Here is a 27,957-nt window from a genome sequence, read left to right on the forward strand (position 1 = left end):
AATGTGAAACGGGGATAGTAAAGGTAGTAACTTCATAGGGTTGTTGTAAGGATTCAAGCGCTTGGAACAGTCACTGGCAGGTAATGATAATTCAGTAAAATTAGCTTTGATTACAAGTTTACTGCTCAAGGTGTAGCTATTTTCTAAGCCCAGACTGTAAAGAACTGCTCCAGGCCCCGCCCCTTCCAGCAGGCCCTGCCCCCGTTCCCACTCGGTCCCGCCTCCTCTTCACCAGATTCCGCTCCAGCCGTCCAGGGTTCCTCCCACCACCAGGGGGCGTCGGCGCTGAAGAGAGCCTTCTAGCCGCAGCAGGCGACGCTCTAGGTAGCGGCTGCTCCGTGGCCCGTGGCAGTGGCGCTCTAGCCCGCGGTGTGCGGGGCGAGCTCTCAGTGGTGCGGCCGGCGGGCGGCGATGGCGGCCGTACGGGGCCTTCGAGTGTCGGTGAAGGCGGAGGTCCCGGCGGGGCCGGCCTTGGGGCCCCCGTCGCCAGAAGCGGAGTCAGGTTTGGACCGCGGCGAGCCGGAGCCCATGGAGGTGGAGGAGGGCGAGCTGGAGGTCGTGCCGGTTCGGCGCTCGCTGAAGGAACTGATCCCGGTACGGGCGGGGGGCGGGGGCGAGGGCGAGGGCGAGGAGGAGGTCGCTGAGCGAGTGTCCCGCGCCGGAGGGGGCCGGAAGGGGAGGTGGCCGGGGCCGGGGAAAGTCTGGGGAAGGGATGAGGGGGGCGAGGGCCCGGGGGGCGGGGGCGCCAGGCTTGAGCAGAGACGGAGAGCGAGAGAAAGGACGCTGGGGCGCCCGGAAATGGGTGTTGAGGAGGCTGGAGGAGGTGGGGGAGAGCTGGGGGGTAGTTGAGGACACCCCCTTCGCTGCCCCTCCGAGTCAGTCTGTGCAAGAGGGTGAATGAGGAGGGGTTGGGCTTATCTGGGTGCTTGAGATAAAGGGCGAGCCCCGGGCGGGAACAGAACCAGGAGCGGCCCAGAAAGAACTGTCGAGTGGCGCGGGCATCCCGGTCTCTTTGTGGGTCCTGCTCCGGTGGAGCTGGTGTCTGTTAAACATAGCACTCACGATTTCCCTTGGGAGAACTGGGTTTGTCAGCTGCAGAAACTCTGTGTTTCTGTTGTGACTTGAGGGTCATCTTGTCCCCGCGCGGCTCCGCTGTTAAACCGTGGCTCCAGCATCTCACCCTGAATGAAAACAAAACATCAGTGAACCAGCAGTGGTCCTTGGTCCCTTTTTTATCACAATGGGGATGCTGAGAGGTGGTTTTGCTCGTGGTTTGGTGGTCTTGTGTCCTGTTCTTAGGGCTGGTCTCAGGCCTGTATGGCTCCTCTCATGTACTTAATTTCTCACTTAACATGGACTACTTTTTAGCACGTCTGCTAGTCTTGCTTTTAAATTAAGATTATGGAAAAAGGTAAAAAAAAAAAAAAGATAAGAGCACTAAAGACAGTAAATTATAGTGACTCTGGCAACAACAATTAACGTAGTGGCATTTTACCATTTACTGCATTATATCATTTAAAATATCACTGAGGTTGTGAAGTAGGTGTTATCATCCCTTCATTCATTCAGTTCAACATGTACTTATTGCGTCCCGCACTTAGTGCCAGCCACAGTCCTAGGCACTTGACCAAGAGATCAAGACCAGACTGTGTCCTGGAGTTTATGTTCCAGCTGGGGGGACACAAGTAAACTAATAATTTACGGTAGTGGTGAGTGCTGTGGAGAGAAGAAAGCATGTTAATGGGATGGAAGCGTGCAGAGGGCAGGGAGGGTGTGCAGAGCAGGAAGCAGAATGGCATAGGATGGTCAGGAAAGTCCTCTGAGATAGTGAAATTTAAGCTGAACCCTAAGTGACAAAAAGGAGCCAGCCATGTGAAGATTTGGAAGAGAGCGTTCCCAGCAGGGGTAACAGTAAGTGCAGAGGCTCTGAGATGGGAACAAGATTGTTTTTTTGGAGAAAGGTTAAGTTCTGTAGCACAAGTGGGAGAGCAGTTAAAAGAGGTCAGAAAGTTAGGCAGATACCACAGAGGAAACCTAGGCCCAGAGAGGCCAAAGGAATTGTACAGTGTCATGTAATCAGTGAGTGTCAGAGCTGCGATTTCAGGCCCCAGGCTTCCAAATCTCATCCTATTTTCATTGCACCGTGCTGTGTTTTCCCCAGGAGGTCGAGGTGCGTCCTGACTTCGGCACTTTGGTGAAGGCTTGTGCTCCATCTGGTGGCCTGGCACAATGAATTCGTCCAGTCTGGGTTGGGGAGATAAGTGACTGTGCCTCATCTTGGATATTTCTCACGAACGCCTTTGGATTTTCATTTACACGGATACCTTCAGTAGATGGAATTACTAGGTTGTGGATAGGCCTAGAAAAGCCTTCTTGGTAGAGTGGTTGATTGCTACATGGAGTCGCTGGGACAGGCTTCCCCATAATATGGGGTTGTCAGGGTGGGGGAAGGATTGCTGAAAAGAACGACTGTCCAGAAGGAATGGGTTGTCAGGCTGTTGTTTATCATGTGCTTGTCGTCAGTTGCTCGTTAGCAAGTCTCACCCGTCCCCTTCCTGTTAGGACACAAGCAGAAGATATGAAAACAAGGCTGGCAGCTTCATCACTGGAATCGATGTCACCTCCAAGGTAAGACAGACCATGATTAATTTATTCATTTTGAGAAGCAGGTGAACTTAATGAACAAACCTCTAGGAGTTGTAGAACAGCAATTATTCTTTACCTCCTTTTTTCTTTTGTTGTTGGATTGAAACTTTTTTTTAGGTTTAAATTTTGTGTTATACAGTAATGCCTTCATGCATCCTGAAAACATTCAGACAGCATTTGTGTGTTGTTGAATCCATGAGAAGATATAATCACTGTACCTAGATGCCTGTAATTAACCATGTCCAAGAAAAAGTTCTGCACTGGAGTGCTTTTTTTATACTGTCCATTCTTTAAAAATGTGTAAACTGTTTCCACTTCAAATGAAACAAAACATGAAAGTGCCTTGCACATAGTAAGCCCTTAGTAAATGTCTTTATTCCTCACTGGTTGAGGCCTAGAAAAATAACGATTTCCTGAATGTGTGTGTGTAGCTAAACTTTGAAGGCCAAGTGGACTGAATTATTTTCAGTACCTGGGAGTATTGCCTTTTATCTAGTGCTTGCTGTTACTAGATTACCAGCTTCACTGTAACTCTTCACAGAACCAAACATATTATTTTCTTTACAATAAACAGTTGATACTTATTTGTTGCTTTAATTGCTGATGATATTCAGCTTAAACATTGTTTCTGATTGTTTCTGATTTTAATGTGTGCAATGAAGTTTCCAACAGAGTTTAAGTTACAATTCTGAGTAAATAATACTGTGTTACTATATTGGATGAATGAAAGCAGAAATAAAAATAAGTATGTCATGCTTACTTTTTTGTGTTTTATCTGGGTCTCAATCTGTCTCTGATTGCTTAAAGGCCAAAAGAAAGAACTGGTCATCTTTTTTGACAAGAACATAGAATAAAGTGAAGATGTTTTCTTATTGTAATTGAAAAAGAAGTGTACAGTACTCTTCTTAAGCCTACACCGTTTACCATTATATGAAACAAATATATGGGGGAAAGGGTGGTAGCCAAGAATTGGTACTTCAGTCTTACTAAAGGAAGGGAGATTAGTTGTTTCCACTGGGAAAACTTAAGGGAAGAAAATTAGCATAACTCTTGGGAAATAACAGAAGTGTTGCTGCTTTACCAATCCCCACAAGCTTTCTATAGTCAGACCTTCAATTAGTGTGGCAAAGTCAATATACAATTAGTGAAGGTTCCTAAAAGCTATCAGAAACCCATAGTTGGACCTGGATTTATTTTACCTCTTGGAAAAATAATTTAGGAAACTGATTGTTTTGTTTTTTAGAGAGCATCAATGCTTCTTGTCACTTACAGATGAAAACTGGCAATTCCGTGGGCACAAGTTTAGAATAGAGGAGTTTCTTTGCTTCAATGTTATTTTCAAATGCAGAAAAAGCTTTAGGGAGTGGACTGCTCAGGCAGACGTAATGTGGTAGGTGTGGTGACCGTGCACACAGACTTTGTGAAATGGGGGTGGTGGTGGGGCTTCTAGAAATAGCACTGAGATCAGAAGATCTGCCCCTTATTAGCTGAAGTGCCTCTAGCAAACCTTTTAACTTTCTTTGTGCCTCAGTTTCTGCATCTGGAAAATTGGAATGTTAAGATTATTTAGTTACAATTTGTTTGCATGATTCCTAATAATAAACATCAAACCAATTATTCATTATTCACTGAATCAACAAGTATTCATTGAATTCCTACTGTGTCCCAGATACAGTGATAGGCGTTGAATCATTGTTGAATCATTGAGATTATTACAGATTATAGCACTTTTAGTGTACACCCTCCGAGTCATTGACTGTGAATATCTAGTTGTTTGCAAAAATTATTAAAGGCACAGTGTTGCTTATTTCTTCTAAGTTACTTGTCACTGATGCATCATTTTGTGTTTGTGATTTAACTTTCCTCCTCCATGTTTCACTTCTTTGGCTTTTTCTGTACCTTCTAGGAAGCAATTGAAAAGAAAGAACAGCGAGCCAAGCGCTTCCATTTTCGATCAGAAGTAAATCTTGCCCAAAGAAATGTAGCCTTGGACCGAGACATGATGAAGAAAGGTACAGGGTGTTTGGGGGGAATTTTTCCACATATTCCCAGAGAATGACTTTTCCCTGCCATGGCCTCATGCTTCTGGCCTTGCCTTGCACGTCCAGTCCTCATTCAAATACTGCCAAGGAAGGAACTTGTGAATTCCCCATTTCTGAGGTGACCTGTTAAAGTTGAGCTGCATTAGCTGTCTCTCAGATGTTAGAGCTGGAAGAAAGGAGATTGTCTTCTCTGAGAAGCCCAAGAGAACGTCACCTAGTTGGTGGCAGAGCTGAGATTAGAACTGTGCTTCTATGGACTCTTACTCATATTCTGCTATTAACATAGAAGTGTTAACTTTTCTTTGCCTTTAAATGTAGTGGGAGTGTATCACAGTGAGACTGTCTTTTAGGGCATTCAGATTGTTGGCGGGATACCATTAATATTTTGGTTGATACAGCCTTGTGATTTTATTTTATTTTTGTGTTTTGTTAGGGTAAGTATTATGCTTCCTGAAATTCACCCCGAATTATATCTAGTAAATCTGCCCCAATTTTCAAAAGCAATTTACAAACAGAAGGGAAAATTATTATTACCCTTTTAGTGAGTTCACAGTCATATTTATTATTCCATAAATGCAAATGATCGCCCTCTGTTGTATTTGCAAATTTGGGATTTGTGAAGGGCTTAATAGGCAGCCTTCTGAATGCATATTAAAGGTGTGTACTCTGCTGTGTGAGTTTCTCTAGGCTTTCTTGTTTGATAAAAACAGGTTGAATGAATGAAAGAATAGCAACTGTTTGTTGGGAACTTGCTCTCTTACCAGGCACTGTGTTAATTAGCAGGTTACATATTTGTTTCTTACTCATTTCTCACAAGAACCCCATGAGGAATGTATTTTTATCCCTATTTTACAAAGGAAACAGGCCCAAAGAAGTCAGATAAATGCCCAGGTTTACACAGCTAGTAAAAGTAGAGTCAGGGTTAGAACCCAGGTTTATCTGACTCTAAAGCCTTGCTCTTAACTGCTCTGCTCTGTTGCCTTTTACAATATGTGATGTGATACCAGAGACCCAACCTCATTCCATGCCAGCGGACAGAGTAGCTCGGATGCAGAGCTCAACTCTGGATGCCGCTTTACTCCTTTTTTCTGCATAATGAGTTCAATTTGGAAATATGACCTTGCTTCCCTTGCAGGCTTAGGCATCCAGGCATATGCTTGAGTGGATTTGTGTTTCAGGAAAAGTCCTATGAAGGCCAAGGCCAGCTGTGCAGCTTGGCATTCATGTGCCTGCACAGTCTAGACCCAAGCAGACGTCTGAGGCCTTTCTTACGACTCCGCCTTGAAAGCACCCCACCTGTTTGCTTCTAGTCCCGTGAGCCCTCCTTGTGACATCTTGCTTCTGATCTTGCTCATGCCTGTCACTCTGTTGATTTTCCCTTCCTTGTCCCATGCTTTTTCTGGTTCAGGTGTCACTGCTTCTGTGAAGCATCCCTAATTACCCACTTCAGCCTCTCTTCCCACCTGTGCTGGGGCTCTTTAGAGTGCTGAGCCCTCCTGGGATCTAGTCTTAGTTCCTTAGTGAATGCGGGCGAGTTAGTGAACCTTTTTAGATCTCACTTTCCTTGTCGTAAAATGGGAATAGGATACCTTCCTGAAAATGATCACTTTCGGGGTTAAATTTAAATTTTTTTTAAAAAAATAAATATATTTATTTATTTTTGGCTGTGTTGGGTCTTCGTTTCTGTGTGAGGGCTTTCTCTAGTTGCGGCAAGCGGGGGCCACTCTTCATCGCGGTGTGCAGGCCTCTCACTGTCACGGCCTCTCTTGTTCCAGAGCACAGGCTCCCGATGCGCAGGCTCAGTAGTTGTGGCTCAGGGGCCCAGCTGCTCCACAGCATGTGGGATCCTCCCGGACCGGGGCACGAACCCGTGTCCCCTGCATTGGCAGGCAGATTCTCAACCACTGTGCCACCAGGGAAGCCCTAAATTTTAATTTTTTAAAAAATGTTTTTTTGAAAAATAATCCTGATCTCATGGTTTTAAAGATTCTCCTAAAAACAGTAGATCTGCCTAGAATGTCAGTTGCTCATTATACCCTGTTTTTGATCCAGGAGGCAGCATGGCTTTGGAGTGTGTTCTTGAACTCCAGAGAACCTTGCTGCCTTTCCCAGATCAATTTAAATGAGAGTGGGGGAATGGGTTTGGATAGATCTCAGAGATAGTTATTATTTTTATATCTCCTCAGGTAATTCTAATGTGCAGTCAGGACTGAGAACCACTGGTGTCGTGGTTAAGAGCATGGGTTCTGAAGTCTGACTGCCTGTATTCAAATCCTGACTTGTCACTTTCTAGCTCTTTGACCTTAGGTAAGTTGTTTAGCCTCTAAGAACCTCAGTTTCCTCATCTGGAAAGGCAGGTTAACGTTAGTTCTTATAGGGTGGTTGGGAGGCTCTAACAAAATGTTATGATTCTTAGAGTGGTGTCTGGCATATAGTAAATGTTAGTTATTATTATTATCTGGCATTTTCCGTCTTCCAAACAGTCATCTAAGTGGTCCAGCCTCTTGGCAGAATGGGGACATTGGAATAATGTCTTGATTCCTGCAGCCACAGTAGGTGTCAAGTTATTTCTTCTTATTAATATCAACAGTAATAAAATACACCATTTGATAAATGCTTACTATGTGCCAATCACTCTGCTATGTGGTTAGCGTATCCTTCCAACAGCCTTGTTGCAGGGAAAGTATTTATCATTTCTGTTTTACTGGTGAGGAAAGTAAGGTGCTGAGAGGTTGAGAAACTTGCCCAAGGTCTCACAGGTAGTAAGTAGCAAGGCTGGGATTCGAAGGCTGGTCTGACTGAAGCCTGTGTTCCTAACCTCTCTGCCAGCTTCAGGGATGTGGTTTGGGATGCACTGCACTTGACCAGTCCTCATCAAGAGTAACTCGCTACTTTTGAGTGACAGTGTCAAGCAGCTTCTCTTTATCTCCAAGATCAAAGCTCTCATGGCTGGAAGGGACCTTAGAGGTCATCTGGATCCCACCTCCTGCCCAGTGCTGCAGGCCTTTTGGCAAAGTTCCCGATGGTCCTTTGGCCTCTGCCTGAACACTTCCTAGTGGTGGCATGAGAACTATTTATGAAGCAGTCAGTCTTGGTTTTGTTTTAATTAAGGCATGCACACTGTTTATTTTTCTTTCTTTCTTTCTTTCTTTTTTTTTTTGGCCGCACCCTGTGGCATGTGAGATTTTAGTTCCCCAACCAGGGGTCAGATCCGGGCCCCCTGCAATGGAAGCGCGTGGAGTCTTCACCACTCGACCCCCAGGGAAGTCCCCACGGTCTTGTTTTTGGATACTTCTTCATGTTGAACAAAAATTGCTTTCTAGTAATTTCTGTCTATTAGTTATTGTGTAACTCTTAGAACAACCTTAAGTCCTTTCCTCATTCACACAGTAACTCTTCAGGTGAAGGAATGGACAGCCCATTCCCTAAACTTTCTTATGTGACATGACTTTCTGGTCTCCCTCCTTTAGACCCTTCCCAGTTTCTAAATGTCCTTCATCAGATGAGGTACAGATCCCAGATTTGGTCGGATTCGTGCAGCGCACGGCGGGACTCTGACCACCGTTTCTGTCCCAGCCATTTCATAGTAGTTAGTCATCTTCCAGTCAACCAAAGCACCATTTTTTTCCCTCAGGAATTGCACCTATCAAAACAGTCTTTCTCATCTTGTACCTGAGACATTTTTAAAGGTTGCCTTTTTATTTATCCCTATTAAATTACATCTTGATTTCAAGACTCCCATTTCAGCCTACGGAGTTAATTTTCATCTTGACCCTGCCTTTCAACATTTTAGCCGTACTCCTCACTTTGGTATGCATGGCTTCTGCATCTTTCTCCAGTTGTTGGTAAATGTCAAACAGGATAATCCCGTATCATGCCGTGACGCACAGATCCATGAATTATAGTCTTATTCTGTTATCAGGCCCACCTATCATTTTATTGTCGTGGGGAACTAGATTACATGCCTTAATAAACTTGAGATAGAACATGTCTGTGGTATTCTTTGAATTTCTTGGCCTGCTAATCCAATCAAAAAAGAAAAGAGGTTAGCTGGCTTGCTTTTTAGTGAACTCATGTCATTTCCTATGGGAAAGACTTGGTTTCTTGCAGGCTCAGCGGCCATGGCTCACGGGCCCAGCCGCTGCGCGGCATGTGGGATCTTCCCAGACTGGGGCACGAATCTGCGTCCCCTGCATCGGCAGGCGGACTCCCAACCACTGTGCCACCAGGGAAGCCCTGATAAGCTATTTTTTTAAAATTTCAGAGAATGACAATCTTTTGCATCGTTTGGGAATTTCTCTTTTCCTCTTTTCTGAAAAGCAGTACAGAATTAGTCCTTCTCAAGGCTTTAAGGTACCTTGTTCCTTCCCTGCAACTTTCTAGAGATTACTACCTAATTCTGAAATCACTGCTTTGTGTTTTGATTAGTACAGTGGGGTGTAATTCTAGATTAGAAAATTTACATCTATTAAAACTATTTCTAAAGCCCTTGTCACCTGTCTCGGGTTTTAGTTCTTACTTAATGATAGCTATTCTACTGCTCTTTAGTAGTACAGCAAAATAGATCAACAGTTCTGCCCTTTTTCCTGCATCATTTTCCCAAAGCAACATTGCTCCAAACACTTGGGGAAAAAAAAACAACCATTGGCTTTTTTTTCTTTTTTTTTTCTGGCCGTGCCGCTCGGCTTGTGGGATCTTAGTTCCCCAACCTGGGATTGAACCCGGGGCCGTGGCAGTGAAAGCACCAAGTCCTAACCACTGGACTACCAGGGAAGTCCCCCATTGGCATTTTTTTTTTTTAAATCTCCGTTGGTCACTGCTTATTTATTTATTTATTTATTTTTGCTGTGTTGGATCTTCGTTTCTGTGCGAGGGCTTTCTCTAGTTGTCGCCAGCGGGGGCCACTCTTCATCACGGTGCGCGGGCCTCTCACTATTGTGGCCTCTCTTGTTGCGGAGCACAGGCTCCAGATGCGCAGGCTCAGTAGTTATGGCTCATGGGCCCAGTTGCTCCGCGGCATGTGGGATCCTCCAGACCAGGGCTCGAACCCATGTCCCCTGCATTAGCAGGCAGATTCTCAACCACTGTGCCACCAGGGAAGCCCCCCATTGGCATTTTTGATGAGCCTATTTGCTCTGGACTGTAACCTTTTCTTCATTAGATGTTAGACAAACAATTCATGTCCACCAAAGAAAATTTGGAAAGTAAAGTCAGAAGAAAAGTTGCCCACAGCGCCCCACCCAAATACAGTCATTGTCAATATTTTGTGCGTTTCCTTCTAATCTTTTCTGGGTATGGACTTTATTTTTGCTTTTCCCTTTGTAGTCCTACTGCTTTCTTCCTTTCCACTTGACAGTCTGTCGTCAGCTTTTCCATGTTATTATAGAGCCTGAGGTAGTCTTTGAGATTCGTACATTTCTCACATTTATTCTCATATATCGGTAACTTACCCTTTATCTGTCTCCCATATGTGCTCTTTGGTGAGTTGTGCCCCCCTAAGCTTTGCTGCTTTCTCTTGGGATCACCTCTCGTGCTCTGAGTTACTATATTTAGTGTCTTCCAGATTTTTTGATCATTCTAATCTGAGGCTTTGCAATTGGCTACTTGTTCTCTGGATTTTCAGAAATCTGCTTTCCTAAAGACTTGAGTTTTGTGTCCTACGACCTGTCATTCATTGTCTCCTTTCCTGCTGGAGAATCCAAGATGATTCCCTCACCACCGTGCTTGTCGTCAGCACTCAGTAAATGCCCAGTTCTCATTCCCCAGTTCATTTGTTCACTGCCACCTCAGCAATTAGACCTTTCTCACCATCTGGCCATAAATCTAGGTGCATTTTCTTTGTTGCTTTGTTTTGTTTTAAGCAGTGACATTGGCAGGCTTCCATCAGATCTTGAGCTTGTCTCATATATGATTAAATCCTTCATATCAGCGTCTCCTACAAGATTTTCTTCTGCCTGCTCCTCAGTCTGATTCCTCTACCCTCACCGGGAGCTCTCCCTGTTGTTTACCCTCTTCAAAACCATCTCGTTACTTCCCATAGGATTTTTTCCTCCAAAATCGTGGCTTTTAGCTTGAAGAACTGAGAAGGTCCCCTGGGCTACCTCCTCAGTTTCTCATCCTTCCTGCGTGATAGAGTTACTCTGCATGTCCAGTGTAGACATCCATCTCATTTGGGGTTTTGTTCATTGTTGCACCGCTGGTCACTAATAAGGACTTGCTAAGGATTCATAACTCTTTTTTTTTTTTTGGCCACACCATGCGGCATGTGGGATCTTAGTTCCCTGAGCAGGGATTGAACTCATCCCCTCAGCAGTAGAAGGACAGATTCTTAAGCACTGGACTACCAAGGAAGTCCCAGGATTCATAAGTGTTGATGGTATCTCTTCATGAATCTGAGTTGGCAGGAAGATACTTACCTGATTTATTCTGGCCACACCTAATGGGCTCCCATTAAAAACCTATCTTTTACTCTTCAAAATGACAAAAAAAAAATTTAAAAACTTTTATCTGAAAGTATTCACATGTATTTCAAGTTCATTTGTTTTAAATAAAATATATGACATATAAAAACGTATTTAGGAGTAATGGATGCTGAATTCTTTTTAAAATTAATTTATTTTTTTGGCTGTGTTGGGTCTTCATTGCTGCGTGTGGGCTTCCTCTAGTTGCGGCGAGCAGGGGCTACTCTTTGTTGCGCAGCCTTCTCATTGCAGTGGCTTGTCTTGTTGCGGAGCACGGGCTCTAGGTGCGCGGGCTTCAGTAATTGTGCCATGTGAGCTCAGTAGTTGTGGTGCACGGGCTTAGTTGCTCTGCGGCATGTGGGATCTTCCCAGACCAGGGCTCAAACCCGTGTCCCCTGCACTGGCAGGCGGATTCTTAACCACTGCACCACCAGGGAAGCCCGGATCCTAGTTTTATATGTAGTGTTTTATTTGCCTCAAATCTTTTTAAGAATTTAAGCATAAAGCTGGGTGGTGGATATACAGGTATTTTAAAAATATTTTTTCTTTGTTGGTATATTTGCATATTTCACAATTAAAAAAATTAAATGAGATAATGTGCTTAAAGTATTTAGTAAAAAATTAACACAATTCTGGTAAGGCTGAGGTTCCTTTAGACCACAGCCTTCAACGTTTCTTCCTTCCCAGAGGTAACAACTCTTATCAGTGTGGAGTGAATTATTCCAGACTTCTTTTTTGTATTTGTGTACACAAATATAAACCCTTAGAAAATATACGGTAATATTTATGTTTTAATTTTTTTAATGTATGTATTTTTCTGCAGCTTTTTTTCACTCAGTAATGTGTCTTAGACTCTTTCCATGGTATATAATAAATCATCTCATTGTTTTTAACTGCTTAATATTCTATAATATGGATAAACCATGATTCATTTAATATGGATAAACCATAATTTATTACTCTGATAGCTACTGGTTTATTAAAATAGTGCTGCAACAAACATCTTTGTATGAACCAGTCGGTGAACCCATGTGTGTTTAGGATAGATACTGAAGAGAATTCCTGTGCCTATAGGGCGTGCGCTGAATTACGTTTGTAATAGACACTCCCAGTTGCCCTTCAGAGAGGCTGTGTCAGTTCACACACCCACCAGCAGAGGGAGCGGCTCTTTCCTCCACACTGCCACCAATTGATACTGAAAGACATGAATTAAAAACACAGTCAGTGGGCTTCCCTGGTGGCGCAGTGGTTAAGAATCCTCCTGCCAATGCAGGGGACACGGGTTTGAGCCCTGGTCTGGGAAGATCGCACATGCTGCAGAGCAACTAAGCCCGCGTGCCACAACTACTGAAGCCTGAGCCCGTGAGCCACAACTACTGAAGCCCGCACGCCTAGAGCCCGTGCTGTGCAACAAGAGAAGCCACCACAGTGAGAAGCCCGTGCACCGCAACGAAGCGTAGCCCCCACTCGCCGCAACTAGAGAAAGCCCACGCACAGCCACGAAGACCCAACGCCGCCAAAAACAAATAAATTTTAAAAACAAGCAAAAAACCCTGGTCAGTGAAAACTGGTGTCTTGTTTTCAGGTGGATTATCCTGATAGCAGTGAGGTCAACCATCTCTTCATGTTTATTGGCCTTTTCTGTTTCTTTCTGTGTGAATTGCCTGCTCATGTCCTTTGCCCATTTTATTTGGGGCTGTCATTTTCTATTGATTTGTAGGATTTCTTTGCTGTACTTTCATACTTGGCTTTACATCCAGGGGCAGTGTCTCTTCTTCTTTTCAGGACTATCGCACATTTCTCATTGACATATCTTTAAAAAATTTTAGAATCAGTGTATCAAGTTCAATGAATAATCCTGTTGAATTCAGTATTGCTTTTATTATTACAGGTCATTTTGAGACGAAGTATCATGTATATTATCAACACCATTTGTTTAATCTTCCTCAGCCTAATAAGCCCATTCTGAATAGTCATTTGTTTAATGCTATTGCTGTGTGATAAAAATTAAAATAGTTTACCTTACTGTCAAGTCTCATTTTCTTTTGAAATAATTATTATCTCTTTCAGCATATTTCTTTTTAGAATACCTATTATCTGAACTGTTACAATGGGCTACTGGTGGATTGTGCAACAGCAGGTGTCTTGTTTTTCTAGCAATCCCCAAAGTGAGACTGGAGACAATCTACATTTGCGGCGTAGATGAGATGAGTACCCAGGATGTCTTTTCGTATTTTAAAGAATATCCTCCGGCCCACATTGAATGGTTGGATGACACCTCCTGTAAGTAACCCAGGTTACCTGAATATGCTTTTGTTTATGATTTTAAAAGAATTTTTGCCATCTCAAATGGTGAATGATTTGGCCAGGCTATGTCTAACCTCTGCCTTTAGCCTAGGAGAGAAAAAATTGCCCACTGCTGAGAACCAGAGTGCGTTAAGCAGTCTGCCAGATCATACTCCATGCGTATTCTAAGTCAGCTCAGAGGTGGTGATCCAGCCTCTAGGAGGTTGGTTGTTGGCAGCTGAGTCCAGGGTACATGACTGAGACCTCTCTTAACACCCACAGTTTCCCAACAAAGGGGTGGGTCCAACTGCATAGACTTGGGGCTGCATTTCCAGGGCTTTAGACTTTGTCATTGCAACTTGCCATACAGCTTTTCAGAGGGCTATCTCTGAGCTAGAACTAGACCAGAACCCTTTGACACAGTGCCAGACCTCTCATCTCTGCTTGCTTTGGACTGTGTTTTCTGGAGCGTCATCTGCTGGCCCTAATCTGGGGTCTGTTCCACTTGTGAGCTAACTGTAATTTTTAACTTGCGTCCCCTCTCCAAGTCTGGCCTGACCTTTGGTACCCACTCTGCTGGCTTCTTGTCTTGACTCACTTCTAGTCTGGCTTTACTTTCTGCCAGTGTGCTGACCTGGTTTTCCCGGCTGCTTTCTTAAATTGAAAGAAGAAGAAGTATGACTGAGTAAAAGTTTTTCTCCTTTTTTCTTTTTCCTTAACGTGGACCATCCAAATCAGTGGATGGCAAGCCTTTTTTTTTATAAAGGGCTGGATGATAAATGTTGTAGGCTTTGCAGGCCATACAGTCTCTATGGAATCTAGCCAGCTTTGGCGTTGTGGCGTGAAAGCAGCCATAGACAGTATAACTGAATGAGCCTGGCTGTTCTCTGTAGAACTTTGTTTACAAAAACAGGTGGCAGGTGTGTAATTTATCGTACGTTCGTTATAACTAAATAAAGCCGGTACAAGTATAAATAGATAAATGGATGGGTGATGGATGGATGGATGAATGAATCAATGATAGCAGGTGGTGGGCTGGATTTGCTAACGCCTGATTTAGCTAATTAAAACTGTAGCTAAGGGATGTGAGAGTCAGAGGAACCCTTAGAATCGTCCAGTTCAACTACCTCGTACCTCAGAAACTGAGAAGCAGAAGCGGGAGGTTATTTGCTCAAGACCATGTGGCATATTTAACAGAGATGAGAACCCTTAGACCTTCATTTCCCAATCTGAGATACAGGAGTAACATAAGTTTGAGAAATGCTGCTTTAAACTTCTCAAAAATCTTTTTTTGCTAAATTCTCTTAAAGAAGCAAATTAAATTGATTGCTGCGAAGCCAGGTGGCTGTCACGCCTCCATTCTATGTATCCCATGGATGCCATCCTCACCCACGCTTCACAGTAGGGAAACATCATTTAGCATGTCTGGATAACTAGGAACAGCAGAGGGCTTCCATGTAGGGGGCAGCAGAATAACGGATAATCTAAATTTATTTGAGAATTTTCACCATCATCATCATCAAGAACTGCTAACACTTATGTATAACACCCACTGTATGCCAGGTAGTTTTAACATACAGAACCCTTTTTCATGGAGTACCTGACCATTATGTTGTGGGACCCAGTTTGGGAACGCAGCTCTAGGTTGATTTTATCAAAGAAGTTTTACTACCAGGTGTTATAGTTCCTTTCATTAGTTGGTGTGTACGGTTTTACTGATGCCAGTCCATAGCTGAATGAGACTTTAGCAATGAATATGACGTCATCTCTGTTCTCGAGAAACTTAACCATTTGGATGTGATGTAACGTGTTATCTTATTTTAGGTAATGTGGTTTGGTTGGATGAAATGACAGCCACACGAGCCCTTATCAATATGAGTTCCCTGCCAGCCCTGGATAAGATAAGAGGCAGGGATGTCAGTGAGGACAAGTCATCTGAGAAAAGTAAAAAAGGTAACTGACCACAAAGGAGGGACTTTGGGGCTAAAAGTCCTGTCCTTTACAACTTGAGTTTCTGTGCAGTGTTATATAGCATCTCATTGCCAGTTATTTCTGAAATAAGCCGTGATGCTTTGGATCATTAGTAAAGAGGAGGAGAAAATATTAGACTTAGCGTGTATGAGATGGAGTTAAGATTCATTTTGTCCCTCACGTTCCATTTTAGACAAGCAGGAAGACAGTTCCGATGACGATGAGGCTGAAGAAGGAGAAGTTGAAGATGAGAACTCAAGTGATGTGGAGGTCAGTGAGAGGGCAAAGGGGTCTGTAAGGTTTCACTGTAAACAGCTGCTTACTGTCTTGGTATTTAAGCCTTAAAGACTTAATAACACTACGTTGTGTCCTTCCTCTGGCTTTCACCATTACACCTCCTAAGGGGGCACCAGGCTCTTGGCCTTTAAGTTCGTGTGGCTATAATGAATGATTCTTCTTGAGATCTTAGTACTCACACTTCTGTATGAAAGGAAATAGTTTTTTTAATTTAATTTTATTTTTTTATGGTACGCTGGCCTCTGACTGTTGTGGCCTCTCCCGTTGCGGAGCACAGGCTCCGGACGCGCAGGCTCAGCGGCCATGGCTCACGGGCCCAGCCTCTCCACGGCATGTGGGATCTTCCCGGACCGGGGCACGAACCCGTGTCCCCTGCATCGGCAGGCGGACTCTCAACCACTGCGCCACCAGGGAAGCCCAGGAAATGGCTTTATTGAGCAATCTTTTGAAATGCTATCAAATCAGTAAAATTAAGGAACAGCAAGTAATGGCATATTTCCTAATGACATATGTACTATTGTTGGAAATATTAAAGTGTATTCATTTTAAAATTATTTATTAAGTGCCTACCATATACCAAATTCTAGGTGCTGGGGATATAGCGTCAAGCAAAACAAAGTCCTTGCCCTGTTGGAGCCTACATTCTAGTGGGGAAGACAGACAATACACTGATACACAGATAGGTAATATAATGTGAGGAAGTGATGAGTGCTGTGAAGAAAAGTAAAGAAGGGTAAGCAGATAGGGAACGATGGAGACGAGTCTTTCAGACAAGGTGGTCAGGGAAGACCTCTGACTTAGACATCCTGCAGAGGAGCTGGTGCTGTAATGCTGATAGGTATTAGTAAAGGTAGATTGCTTTCTTAATCAATGGTAACTTTGCTGCTGAATGAATATGAAAAAGGCTTTAATTTTTATGTCGAAAATGCTCTTTTTTCTTAAGTTGGACACGTTGTCTCAGGTAGAAGAAGAGTCTCTGCTAAGAAATGATCTTCGTCCAGCTAACAAACTTGCTAAAGGAAATAGGTTATTCATGAGATTTGCTACAAAAGGTAAATGATAATTGGTATTGATTTTTATTTTTAATTGAAGTGATTTTTATTGAGTGACACCTCTTTTGAATCAGAACTTAGGTCAAGTAATCTCAAAGATCCTTCAAACTATAATATTCTGTGCTTATAAAATCAAAGACTTGCTGCCTGAGTTGGAATTTCACACATTGAAAGTGTATATTAGTTATTTGTATACTTTTGTGGTTTCTAGCTAAAGTAAATTATTTTCTGTCAAAGCAGGTTTGTTCTATGTGCTTTTCAGCCAGTTTATCATCTGAACTATGAAAACTTTAAAGTTGTATTTTAGGTATCACAGCAGTATCTTCCTGGACATTGCTAGTAGTACCATTCAACTCTAATTCTCTAAAGAATTAAATTAAAAGCCTCTTAACAATTCATAAGGCTTTTTACAATTAATGATTTTGGTATGCATTAATAATGTGTGTGTTGGGGGGGGTGGGGGGGTTGAGTCAGTTGAGAGTTAATTGGAAATGACAGCTCTTCACCCCTGAATACTTCAGTAAGTATTTCTGAAGAACAGGACTTTGTTTTACACACAGTTATCAAGAGCAGGGAACTTAGCATTAGTACAATACTGTTAGCGAATTCGGAGTCCACATTCACATTGTACCAGCTCCCCACTCTGTATATTAAAACTACATGGACGAAAAAAAACTGCCTGGCACACAGTGAGTGCTGTGTAAGTGTTAAAGTTCATGCTGCTGCTGCTGATGACAATGATGATGATTATCAAATACATTTGTATTATTTTTTATACTACTCCCCCGCTGAGCTAGGGTCCACTCCAGGACTGGGTGTTTAAGTCCGCCATGTCGCCTTAGTCTCCCTGAATATGGAACTACTCCTTTGTTTTCCTTGACTGGGACATTTTTAAAGAGGACAGGCTCATTATTTTATAGGCTGCCCTTAGTTTGTCTGATGTCTCCTAATTAAATTCGGGTTGTGCGTTTATACCACAGAAGTGACATTGTGTCATTTTCAGTGCTTCATATCAGGAGGCACGTTGTATTTATTTAGCCCCTTCCTGAGGATGTTAGCTTTTATCACTTGGTTAAGGTAATGATCGCCAGGTTTCTCCACTATAAAGTTACTCTTTTTCCATTTATAATTAAAAGGTTTGTGGGGAGATGCTTTGAGGTTATATAAATAGCCTGTTCCTCATCCAACTTCCATGCAATAGCTTTAGATCCATTGATGACTTTTTTTTTTTTTTTTTTTTTTTTGCGGTACGCGGGCCTCTCGCTGCTGTGGCCTCTCCCGTTGCGGAGCACAGGCTCCGGACGCGCAGGCTCAGCGGCCGTGGCTCATGGGCCCAGCCGCTCCACGGCACGTGGGATCTTCCCGGACCGGGGCACGAACCCCTGTCCGCTGCATCGGCAGGCGGACTCTCAACCACTGCGCCAGCAGGGAAGCCCCACTGATGACTTTTTAGCTCTCTCATTTTTTAGTTGGCAGTCTGCTGTAAGGAAGAGCTTTCCCTTTTTACCCATTTGTTTATGTATTTACTTATCTTTTTTACTTATATCAGTTTAGATTCATGGAGTTTTATTCAGTGGGTTACCATCCATTCTATCATCATTTTGATTCACAAATTATTTTGGATTTGGCCAGTAGAGCCTCCAGGCTGTGTTCTTTTGACACGCCTTCATGATTCTTTGAGTTCTTTCTTACTTTATGACACAATAAAACATCCTGTTTTGCCAGACTCAACTTGTACTTGCCCTGCCCCAGGTCTGGAGTCAGCCATTTCTCCAGGGAGCTGGTGGGCATGTTTTTTGTTGGGTGCACCTTCTGGTTTGCGCCACCAAATTTTTCTCTAGCGCTGGGTACAGTCTCATTGGTGTTCATCTGTTGCGTTCAGTGAGTGCCCAGGGAACTGTCAAGAGACCTTTATATTATGAAAATATGTGTGCTCACTGACCACCTTTTCTTCCTGTTAACTGGCATTTTAACTTGATAAATGGGGTCTTTTCTTCATTTACTTATTCGAGAGACCATTTGTGTGCATTCTGGATATATGGTGCTGTGCTTTTTTCCTTAAGCCATTTTGAGGAACATCATGGTAAACTGGAAAGAAAATGGTTTGCTACATATATGGACCTATGTATAATCTGTTTCTTTGACCCTGATTCTGTGTTATTGGAGTGTTGTCATTCAGAAATGAATATCATCTTTCAGGAGGCAGTGAAAATGCCACCTCTTCTAAAAGCCTTTTTGATTCCTGAACACTGGTGATAACTGATGCTCTCCTATGCTTCTTGGAACCTAGTATATTGTATTGTTGTTAATAGTATTTTCTCTATGAAGTCAGCTCCCTAACAGCAGCTTAACCTCCCTCATCTCTGAATTTTGCTCCACCCCCTCCACAAGGCACTGTGTTAGGAGACATTCAGAGAGTGAGTGTTTATAGTGCATCTTTCCCTTTTGTTGGCAGATTGTGCTGATCTGATCCCAGCCATGAAAACATTCTTTTTTTTTTTAAACCATTCAACATTGTCTTCACACTCACAGGAAATCCTTGGTAACTGTTGCTATTAATTTTTAGATGACAAAAAGGAACTTGGAGCAGCAAGAAGAAGTCAGTATTACATGAAATATGGGAATCCAAATTACGGAGGCATGAAAGGAATTCTTAGTAATTCTTGGTGAGTCCAAAACCTTAAAATACAATAGTACGTAAGCTTTTCATAATCCTGCAGTTGGTATACTGCGGTGGAATGTCAACACCACGTGTGGACGTGAAGGAAGACAAGAAGAAAGAATTCAAGATTTTTAACTGTGGTAAATGGTGTGAGAATGCTGACTTTCAGTTTCATGTGAAATATCTCTGTTTCAGCACCTAACATTGTGTCAGGGTGTAGTTGAAATTAACTAGTGGATTTCAAGGCCCTTCCTGTTGGTTTTTGATTATGTGCTTATTTTGGCAATGTTGCAGGAAGCGAAGATACCATTCCCGTCGCATTCAGCGGGATGTGATCAAGAAGAGAACCCTGATTGGGGACGACGTTGGCTTGACATCCTATGAACACCGACATTCCGGTAGTTGCCCGCTCAGCTCTTGGGTAGACACATGTTTGGCTCCTGAAATCATATTTTTGTTCTTAATACAGTCTCTTAAGGTTCCAAACTTTACCATCCTCTGTTCCTTGCCCTCACCCTCTGCCAACAGATAGGAAAGTAAGTCAAGTCACAATTAATTTGAAATTGCCCATACAAAGAGGTCAAATGATTTTATAAAAGCTGTTCTAACAATAAAGGCAAGATGTAGGAAAAATTAAAACTTTTCTTAGGAATCTAATTTTCCTATTAATATCAAAAGCTGCGTGAAAAAAAAAAATTTTAATTATTTTGTTGGATGAGTTGATTTTCTTGTTCCTTTGTCTGATGAAAATAAGCTGCTGTGTTTAGCGTTCTGTGCTTATTGGCTTGTGCACGTGAATACCTCAGTAAAGTGGGATATCATGACTTGGGTTTCATTTTGTTTCTTCCTTCTTTTTCCTTTTCTTTTTTTTCTTTTTCTCTTCCTCTCTCTCCCCCTCCCTTCCCCCACCCTCCCTACCTCCCCTCCCCCACTCTTCCCTTCCTCCCTTCCTTCCTTCCTTCCTTCTGGTGCTTATTGTGAAAGAACCATTTTCATTATGTTTTATAAAGATTTGTTTTTATTTTGAATCTGATCTGTGAAAATCTTCTATATGCTTTGTAGAACCAGCCAAGTCAGCATACAAACACAGAATAACATGCATACACATTTATCATTGTAATAGGGACAGGGAGCGGTGAAATCTCTACATTTTAATTTAATGTGAATATCCAAACTTGTATATTTGAAATCTGCATCTTAATGCACATGCTTTTCTGATACACAGTTAGGCTTTTCCAGTTTCAGTTACTTTATGATATTTTCATTATAAAATCTTTATATTCAAATTAAAGAAATTAAAAAATAAATTGCCTCTAATTCTAGCACTCCAAGATTAACAACTGATTTCATTTTACATTTTTCCTTTGTCTCTTTTCACAATAAATATTATAATAACTGTTGTGGACATATATTTTGTATTCTGCTTCAAGCATTCCACTTACAAGCATTTATCCATGACTTTTAAAGGTACATTTCATTATCATGGAGGTTATGTTCTATAAAGTCACTGTGATCATTGAAAACCATTCAGAGACTCTAATCACACCATTTTTGTCAGCTGATCAATATATAACCTTGTTTGATGTGTGTGCCTGCTTAAACACACCTTATTTACTACCTACTGTTGATTCATTAACATTGGACTCAAGGCGAGCAGCAGTGTAACTCATGCCCGAGCAAAGCTCATCTAACACACGTATTTTCTCCATACGGCACATCACAGCCTTCTTGCGTTTAGAAACACTAGACAGCTTTGCAACTATGCTCAGAGGCTATTTTAAACAGGGAAATCACCAATAAAAGCCACAAAAATGTTAAAATTAGCACTCACTGGACTGCAAAAAGGACACTTGTTTACAGTGTGAGAGATGAAACAAGAAAGATGGGGCTTGCTTTGCCCGCTGGGAACATGCATGGCTGGTGCCTCAAATTTTTTGCTGCTCCTATGCACGTCCACAAGTGACCACGAAAGTGCCATGGGTTTTGATTCTGGAGTTACAGATAAAATTGGCAAATTCACAGATACAGAATCTGTGAATAATGATGAGCGTCTGTATTTTAGATAACTTTGTAATATTGCATCAGGCTGCTCGTTCGTGCTTTACCTAGACATTCTTTGTTGTAGGGATCAGAATGGTAACCAGATTAGCACTATTATAGATAATGTCCCAGTAAACTCTAAGGATGCGAATCCCATCTTTTAAAAAGGTCACTGATGTAGAATAGAAAATTGGATTTGTTAGTTTTAGGGCTTTTCCTAATGTTTTTTGGTTAAATTCCTTAGGACTAGTGAATGTTCCTGAGGAACCCATTGAAGAGGAGGAAGAGGAGGAGGAGGAGGAAGAGGAGGACCAGGACATGGATGCTGATGACAGGGTGGTGGTGGAGTACCACGAGGAGCTCCCAGCCCTCAAGCAGACCCGGGAGCGGAGCACCTCCAGGCGGTCCAGCGCCAGCAGCTCAGACTCGGATGAAATGGACTATGATCTAGAACTGAAAATGATTTCCACTCCTTCACCAAAGAAGAGCATGAAAATGACGATGTATGCTGATGAAGTGGAATCTCAGTTGAAAAATATCAGGTAAAAATATTTTTTCTTTTTATCAGTGCTAGCTTTTAATTTTATTTAAAAAATTACTAAGTTCTTCTTAATACCTCTTAATTTTATATCCACTTTTATCTTTTCCAATTTCAGTCCTTTGTAGAATTTGAATAAAAGCATGTGATTTTTCCTCTTAATGTACAAGAGGTGATCCTTGTTATATAAAAACTATAGGCGATAGAGAAAGTGAAGTCACCTGTAATCTCATCCTCTTCTCAGAGAACGACCGTTAGCAGTTGGGTGAATTACTTTCCTCCTAGTTTTATGTGTATACATAACACATAGAGAAATTATAGATACATTTGTACCAAAATTAAGTTATACTGTTTATATTGTGTGGACATATGCTTTTTCCAATTAATATAGTGTAGGCATCTGCTATTTTTTCAACTGTATGTAGTCCATTGTTTCAAAGTGTCATTGTTTATTTAACCAGTCCCTTATTGATGGAGATTTCTGGGTTTTTTTTTTTCTCTTGACTGCGCCATGAGGCTCGCAGGATCTTAGTTCCCCAACCAGGGATCAAACCTGGGCCCTCGGCAGTGGAAGTGCGGTGCGCTAACCACTGGGAAGCCGGGGGATTCCCTGGATTTCTGTTTTCTTACTGTTGCACCAACTAGATAAATTCTAGTTACTGCATAAGACAAAGCACGTGTTTTAAAATGTGATGTTGCTAAGTCCCCTTCCAAAAAGGTTTTACTCAAATTACCACCTGTTGCCTACATGATTCACCAACCTTAGGTATTATCACTCTGATTTTTGCTATTCATGGACGAAAAAATACAGTTATTTTAATATGCGTTCTTTGATGACCAGTGGAGCTGAGCAGATCCCTGAGGGCAGACTGCATACGCGCGGCTCAGAGCGGCTCGAGGCTGGGGTGCTCTCTAAGAGTTCTTGATGGTGTGTTTGGGAAAAGGGAAGAAAAAACTTCTAACCTGGTTGGTTTGTATGGCCTTGTTCACATCCTTATTTTTAGTTTTCAGAGAACTTTCCAGTGGCAAATGCTGCCAGAATAATGGAACTCGTCCCCTGACGTGGTGGGAGAGGTCTTTGGCAGAGACGTCTGTCCTTTAACGAAAGGGATTGTAGACTCTGTTATATCTAGACTACAGCCAGATCACAGACTGGGTGAGCAGAGGCCTCCAGCCCTCTGCAGGCCTCTACTTAGCGTTTGTCCCAGGAAGGAGGGGGCTTGCAGGTACGTGCTCTGCGGTAGCTCGCAGATGCCGTCTGTGGAAACCACCCCGGAAGGCTCGGGGGCCCGCTCGCCCCAAGCAGCCTCTTTACAGCAGGCTGGTCGTGGCTTTTGTAAGCAAATAATTACCGGTTTATGGTGTTGTAAGTGAATGTTGGCCATGTTAGATCAGGTTTCTTAAATTGTTTTTCCAGAGTGTATGAGATTGTTGTATGAATGTTATCCCACAGTTCAAGTTGGTTTACTGTTCCCCCACCCCCGTTTTTAAAGGAACTCCATGAGGGCAGATACTCTATCTACAAGCAATATAAAAAATCGAATTGGTAACAAATTAACACCTGAGAAATTTGCAGATGTCCGACATTTGTTAGATGAAAAACGTCAACACACACGTCCACGGCCACCTGGCAGCAGTACTAAAACAGGTATTGTTGAGTTGTGTATCTGGGCTTCATTCTGAGTTCCAGAAAGCAGTTGCAGACAGGGATAGGTTCTTGGATAAAACACTGTCATTTACGGACCAATTTGGTTGTCCTGATTCATCACTTCTAGATTTGGGGTTAGGCATTGGAACTTTAGGACATGGAATTTAATCAGACTTCTGCAATACTCGTTTTCAGTGTTTTTGTCCCAAATAATTATTTTACTCTGTATGTCATTGGTATACTTTATACATAAGGATAATAGAAATGAAGTCGGGTTGTTGTATAAATGGTTAAGAGTTTGAACTGGTTAGTTTATATGTGCACACACGCGTTTAGTGGGTACTCGGCCATGCCTGCTATGTGCCAGGGCTGGGCGCGGGGAGCGTTAGAAGTCTTTGCAGGGCATGCAAAGTCATCATAGAACTCAGATGGAAAAACATAAGGGCACACATTCAGGTAATTCCACCTGAAGCAGAATGGAGTAAGTGCTGTGATGGGGCACTGTAAGCAGTGGCCTGTGGGAGCAGAGAGGGGAGGTGGGTCTGTCGGGGGAAGATCTGTTGGGGGATGCTTCTCAGAGCACGTGGCTGTGGAGTGAGACCTCAGAGAGGAAATAGGATCTCAGTTGGCAAAGCTAATTTTTTTGAGGTGGGAAGTAACCTGATCTTATATCTATTTTAGAAAGGTAACTTGGTGGCGGTGTAGGGTGTGATAGAGAGTTAAGTAAGTAACAAGGGCCTGAACTAGATCAGGGACAGTGGCGGTAGAATTGATGACAGTGTCAGCCTTGGAGAGGAAGAAGACTCAGCACTGGGAAGTGCAGGAGGAAAGGGAGAGAAGCCGAGGGGCTCAGACCTGAGGGGCTGAAAGATGGGGGTGCTGTCCTCAGAGAGCATAGGCAAGGTGGGTGAAAGCCCAGCACAGGGACTTGCTAATAAATGTGTTTTTGTGGTTGCTGTTTATTGTGAGAGGGAGCTCAGGAGGACAGGCAGATTTCGGGGGTGGGGGGGCTTGGAGGAAAAACAAATTTGATTTGGGACATCTTTCCTTGATCCTTTGCTTTTTGTCGGTCTCATTACAACTGTTGTTCAATGTAATAGTTTATTGAGAGCTTCTTATATGTTCAGAGATTGTGGCTTCTGTCTTCAGGGAGCTTGCAGTATTTCTTGTCAGCCAAAATGTTCGTAAATTATTTGCTCTGCTTGATTCTACTACAGAAAACACAAAGCAGACAATTCTGCCTGAGAAGTTCCTTTCTGGAGCAGTCAGCTAAGGTTCTTTTCCCCCTGCGAGCCCCGGGGGATTCTCATTTGAATTTTCCCAGAGAATCCAGACTCTGTAGAGGGAAGGCTCTTAGAAGCCTGGTCGTGCAGGGCCCCATGTCCAGCGCGAGTCCAGATCGCGGGGAGATTTGGTACCAGGTCCTGCAGAGATCTCAGGTTGACAGTACAGATAGCAAAGTATATGCACGTGGTCACGGTGGTACTTTTTTTCTTTTTCTAGATATACGCCAGCGATTAGGAAAAAGACCACATTCTCCGGAAAAGGCTTTTAGTAGTAACCCAGTCGTTCGGAGAGAGCCCTTTTCTGATGTACATAGTAGGCTAGGTGTTCCCAGGCAAGATGTTAAAGGCCTCTACTCTGATACTCGGGAGAAGAAATCAGGTTGGTAACACTGAAAACTGCTGGGGAAGGGAATTGGGTAAGAGCAGAGACAATGGGTGTAGCACAGAAATACTTTGTTAGCAGAAGGCGGGAAACAGCATTTGACAAAAATGAATTATTTTTCCTCTTTCGTTATAGTCGTCGTCATCATCGTCATCATCATCATGATGGTAACAGTGTGGAAAATTTAGAAAATGGGGAAAAAACCTCACCCCTGATTCTTTCTGTTTGACACAATTGCTTTCTAGTTTCATGCTATTCCAGTCTTTGCCCGTATACATATACTATTTTCGTATGGCATCTTATCGTAGTCATTTTTCCACATTGTTACAGCCTTTATAAATAAAACTTTTAATTGCCTTACAGAGTGGCTATCTTATGAAATTCTATGTATTTCTCTATTGTTAAATATTAATATTTGAAAAATTAATGGAGAGTGGGCAGAATCTGAAAGCTGACAGTGTAGCGGGCCCATCAGTTTGCAGGATGTTGTAGCTGGGAAGATGTGGGAGTGGCCCAGTCCCGGCAGAATGAAGTTGTGCACGGACGGGCAGGGGAGCCTCACCAGGCAGCGGCAGGCGTATATAAGCAGCCTCCCGGGTGTTTCTGATGTGCCTAGCATGGGGTGGGGCGGGGGCGGGGGGCGCACATCCCCGAGCTGAGAGAGTCTCCTGTTGGGTCCAGTTCTCTCAGTCTGCAGGCAGGGGACTGCAGCCAGGGAAAGGAGAGGATCCGCCCAAGGCTGCACCATGGTTGCAGGTGCCACGGACAACCCCCCGCCAACCCGCCGGCCCCCACCCCCACCCCCTGCCCCGTGCTTCCTGCACGTCTGGTGTTGCCAGTGCCCCTGTTTCTCAGCATCGACCGCTAGAGCTGAAATGCCTTCTCACCCCAACAGGTAGTTTATGGACTCGCTTAGGATCTGCACCCAAGACCAAAGAAAAGAACACGAAGAAAGTGGATCACAGGGCGCCCGGCACAGAGGAAGATGACTCCGAGCTGCAAAGGGCATGGGGGGCTCTGATTAAGGAGAAAGAACAGTCTCGCCAGAAGAAGAGCCGGTTAGATAACTTACCATCTCTCCAGATTGAAGTTAGTCGGGAAAGCAGCTCTGGTTCAGAGGCAGAGTCCTGATGCCCTTGGGGCCCAAGGCGGCTGCCCTAAAGCCTGACACTCTTGTGCAGGGTGGGGTGCACAGTAGGAACCCCCCATGCGGGAGTTGGCGCCCCTCCCGTTCTTGCTCACGCGGTCACCCTCCGCTCTTGCTACTTCAGCAAGACATCTTAAGAATGTGACATGTTTTGAAGGGCATCTATCTAATCTTTTGCTGCAGAGTTATAGTTCTGGGCCCTCATTTCTTTTCCCACCACCCCACAAGCTTTACCCTTTGAGGAGAAGGCAGCCCTCCAGATTTTGTAGACATTTTTCTTAATATTTTTAACATTGTGTCTTTTAAAAGAAATGTTTTACACAGTTCATCCAAAGAGCAGAGAACTGAACTTCTCACTATTGCCTTGGCCCTGACAGCTGTTACCAGCACCCTTTTCCCAAGAAAAGTCAATTCCCAGGTGCTTATTGGACAGCCTTCGAGGGGGAAGATGAGGGAAGCTGCCAGCTCACCCTTCCAGGATCCTAGTGTGGGGGCCGAATCTCATGGACCTGACCTCAGAGGTGCACCCGTGCCGCCCAGGTAGATAAGAGCCGCAGCGTCGATCGCCCTTCGTTCCTCCCTGGGGATTTCTGTTAGGGGGCCTTGTTAGCGATCAGCTTGAAGTGAAGATCAAGTTCAGTGCTGTGGGATTTTTAGGAACAAAAAACTGTGACTTTGGGATTTGGGGTGGATTTTTGTGCTAGGGGTGGGGTCATGGGTTAATGTTGAACAATTTTTAAATCTGTATTATGTTTAAAAAATAATGATTTAAAAGTTTAAATTTTTAATTTTTATATGTGAAAATATTTCCTGTTGGCTACGAGGGAAGCTCAAGTGGTGTCTTCTTATGTGCTGTTAAATATATATTATATACTTTGGAAGAAGGCAAAGAGGGGAGCCTCATTATTTTTAAATGATCCCAACTGTATAGTCTGTCTGTTGTACATAGAGTTTAACTTGCTTTTTGGCCGCTGTAGGGAAAAAAACCCATCCACCTGAGATGGGAACCTGTCATTTATGATCACTTCAGAAGTGATACACTGATATTTATTCTTTCAGTCTCCAAGTTCTGGCACTTGAAGACTTCTTCAAAACTGGCAAATAAGATAGTAGTTATAGAAATTTTAGTTCATTTATTTCTAAACTCCTTTCAGATTATTTTACCATGAGAAGGTGGTAGATTATTTTGTCTTCCTGTTGATTTTTATTTTGAAGTATTTAGTGTTGTATTCCTCTGCAGGCTTAAAAATAGTGTTTTACTTCAATTCAGTAGAGCTTAGGAGTTAAAGAGAATAAAGCCTGTGTTGCTTGTGTGATGTCACAACCCCTCACCTGTCTGGAATGTTCAGCACCCAGTGCAGCTCAGGGTCTAGAGATCTTTGCTCGTGCCTGAGCTGACGGTCACATGATTAGTTGATTGCAGTGTGGGGCGATGGAGGGCGGAACGAATGCTTTGTTTAATAAAGAAAGGCGGGGAGACTTGAGAGTTGCAGCAAGAA

General features: G+C 43.1%; 1 protein-coding gene across 1 annotated transcript; it reads left to right on the top strand.

The window, feature by feature from the left end:
* Positions 1–354: 354 nt before the first annotated feature.
* NCBP3 (nuclear cap binding subunit 3) lies at positions 355–27,957 on the top strand. The gene is made up of 14 exons (XM_059046716.2): positions 355–594; positions 2,563–2,628; positions 4,553–4,658; positions 13,307–13,432; positions 15,260–15,388; positions 15,600–15,676; positions 16,647–16,755; positions 19,322–19,421; positions 19,712–19,815; positions 21,702–21,999; positions 23,489–23,643; positions 25,147–25,308; positions 26,207–26,369; positions 26,836–27,957. Exons 1-14 carry the CDS (start codon positions 412–414, stop codon positions 26,942–26,944), a joined length of 1,887 nt encoding a protein of 628 aa, XP_058902699.1. The 5' UTR covers positions 355–411; the 3' UTR covers positions 26,945–27,957.

This window comes from Kogia breviceps, chromosome 19 (assembly GCF_026419965.1).
Source record: "Kogia breviceps isolate mKogBre1 chromosome 19, mKogBre1 haplotype 1, whole genome shotgun sequence".
In the NCBI taxonomy this organism is placed as follows: Eukaryota; Metazoa; Chordata; class Mammalia; order Artiodactyla; family Physeteridae; genus Kogia; species Kogia breviceps.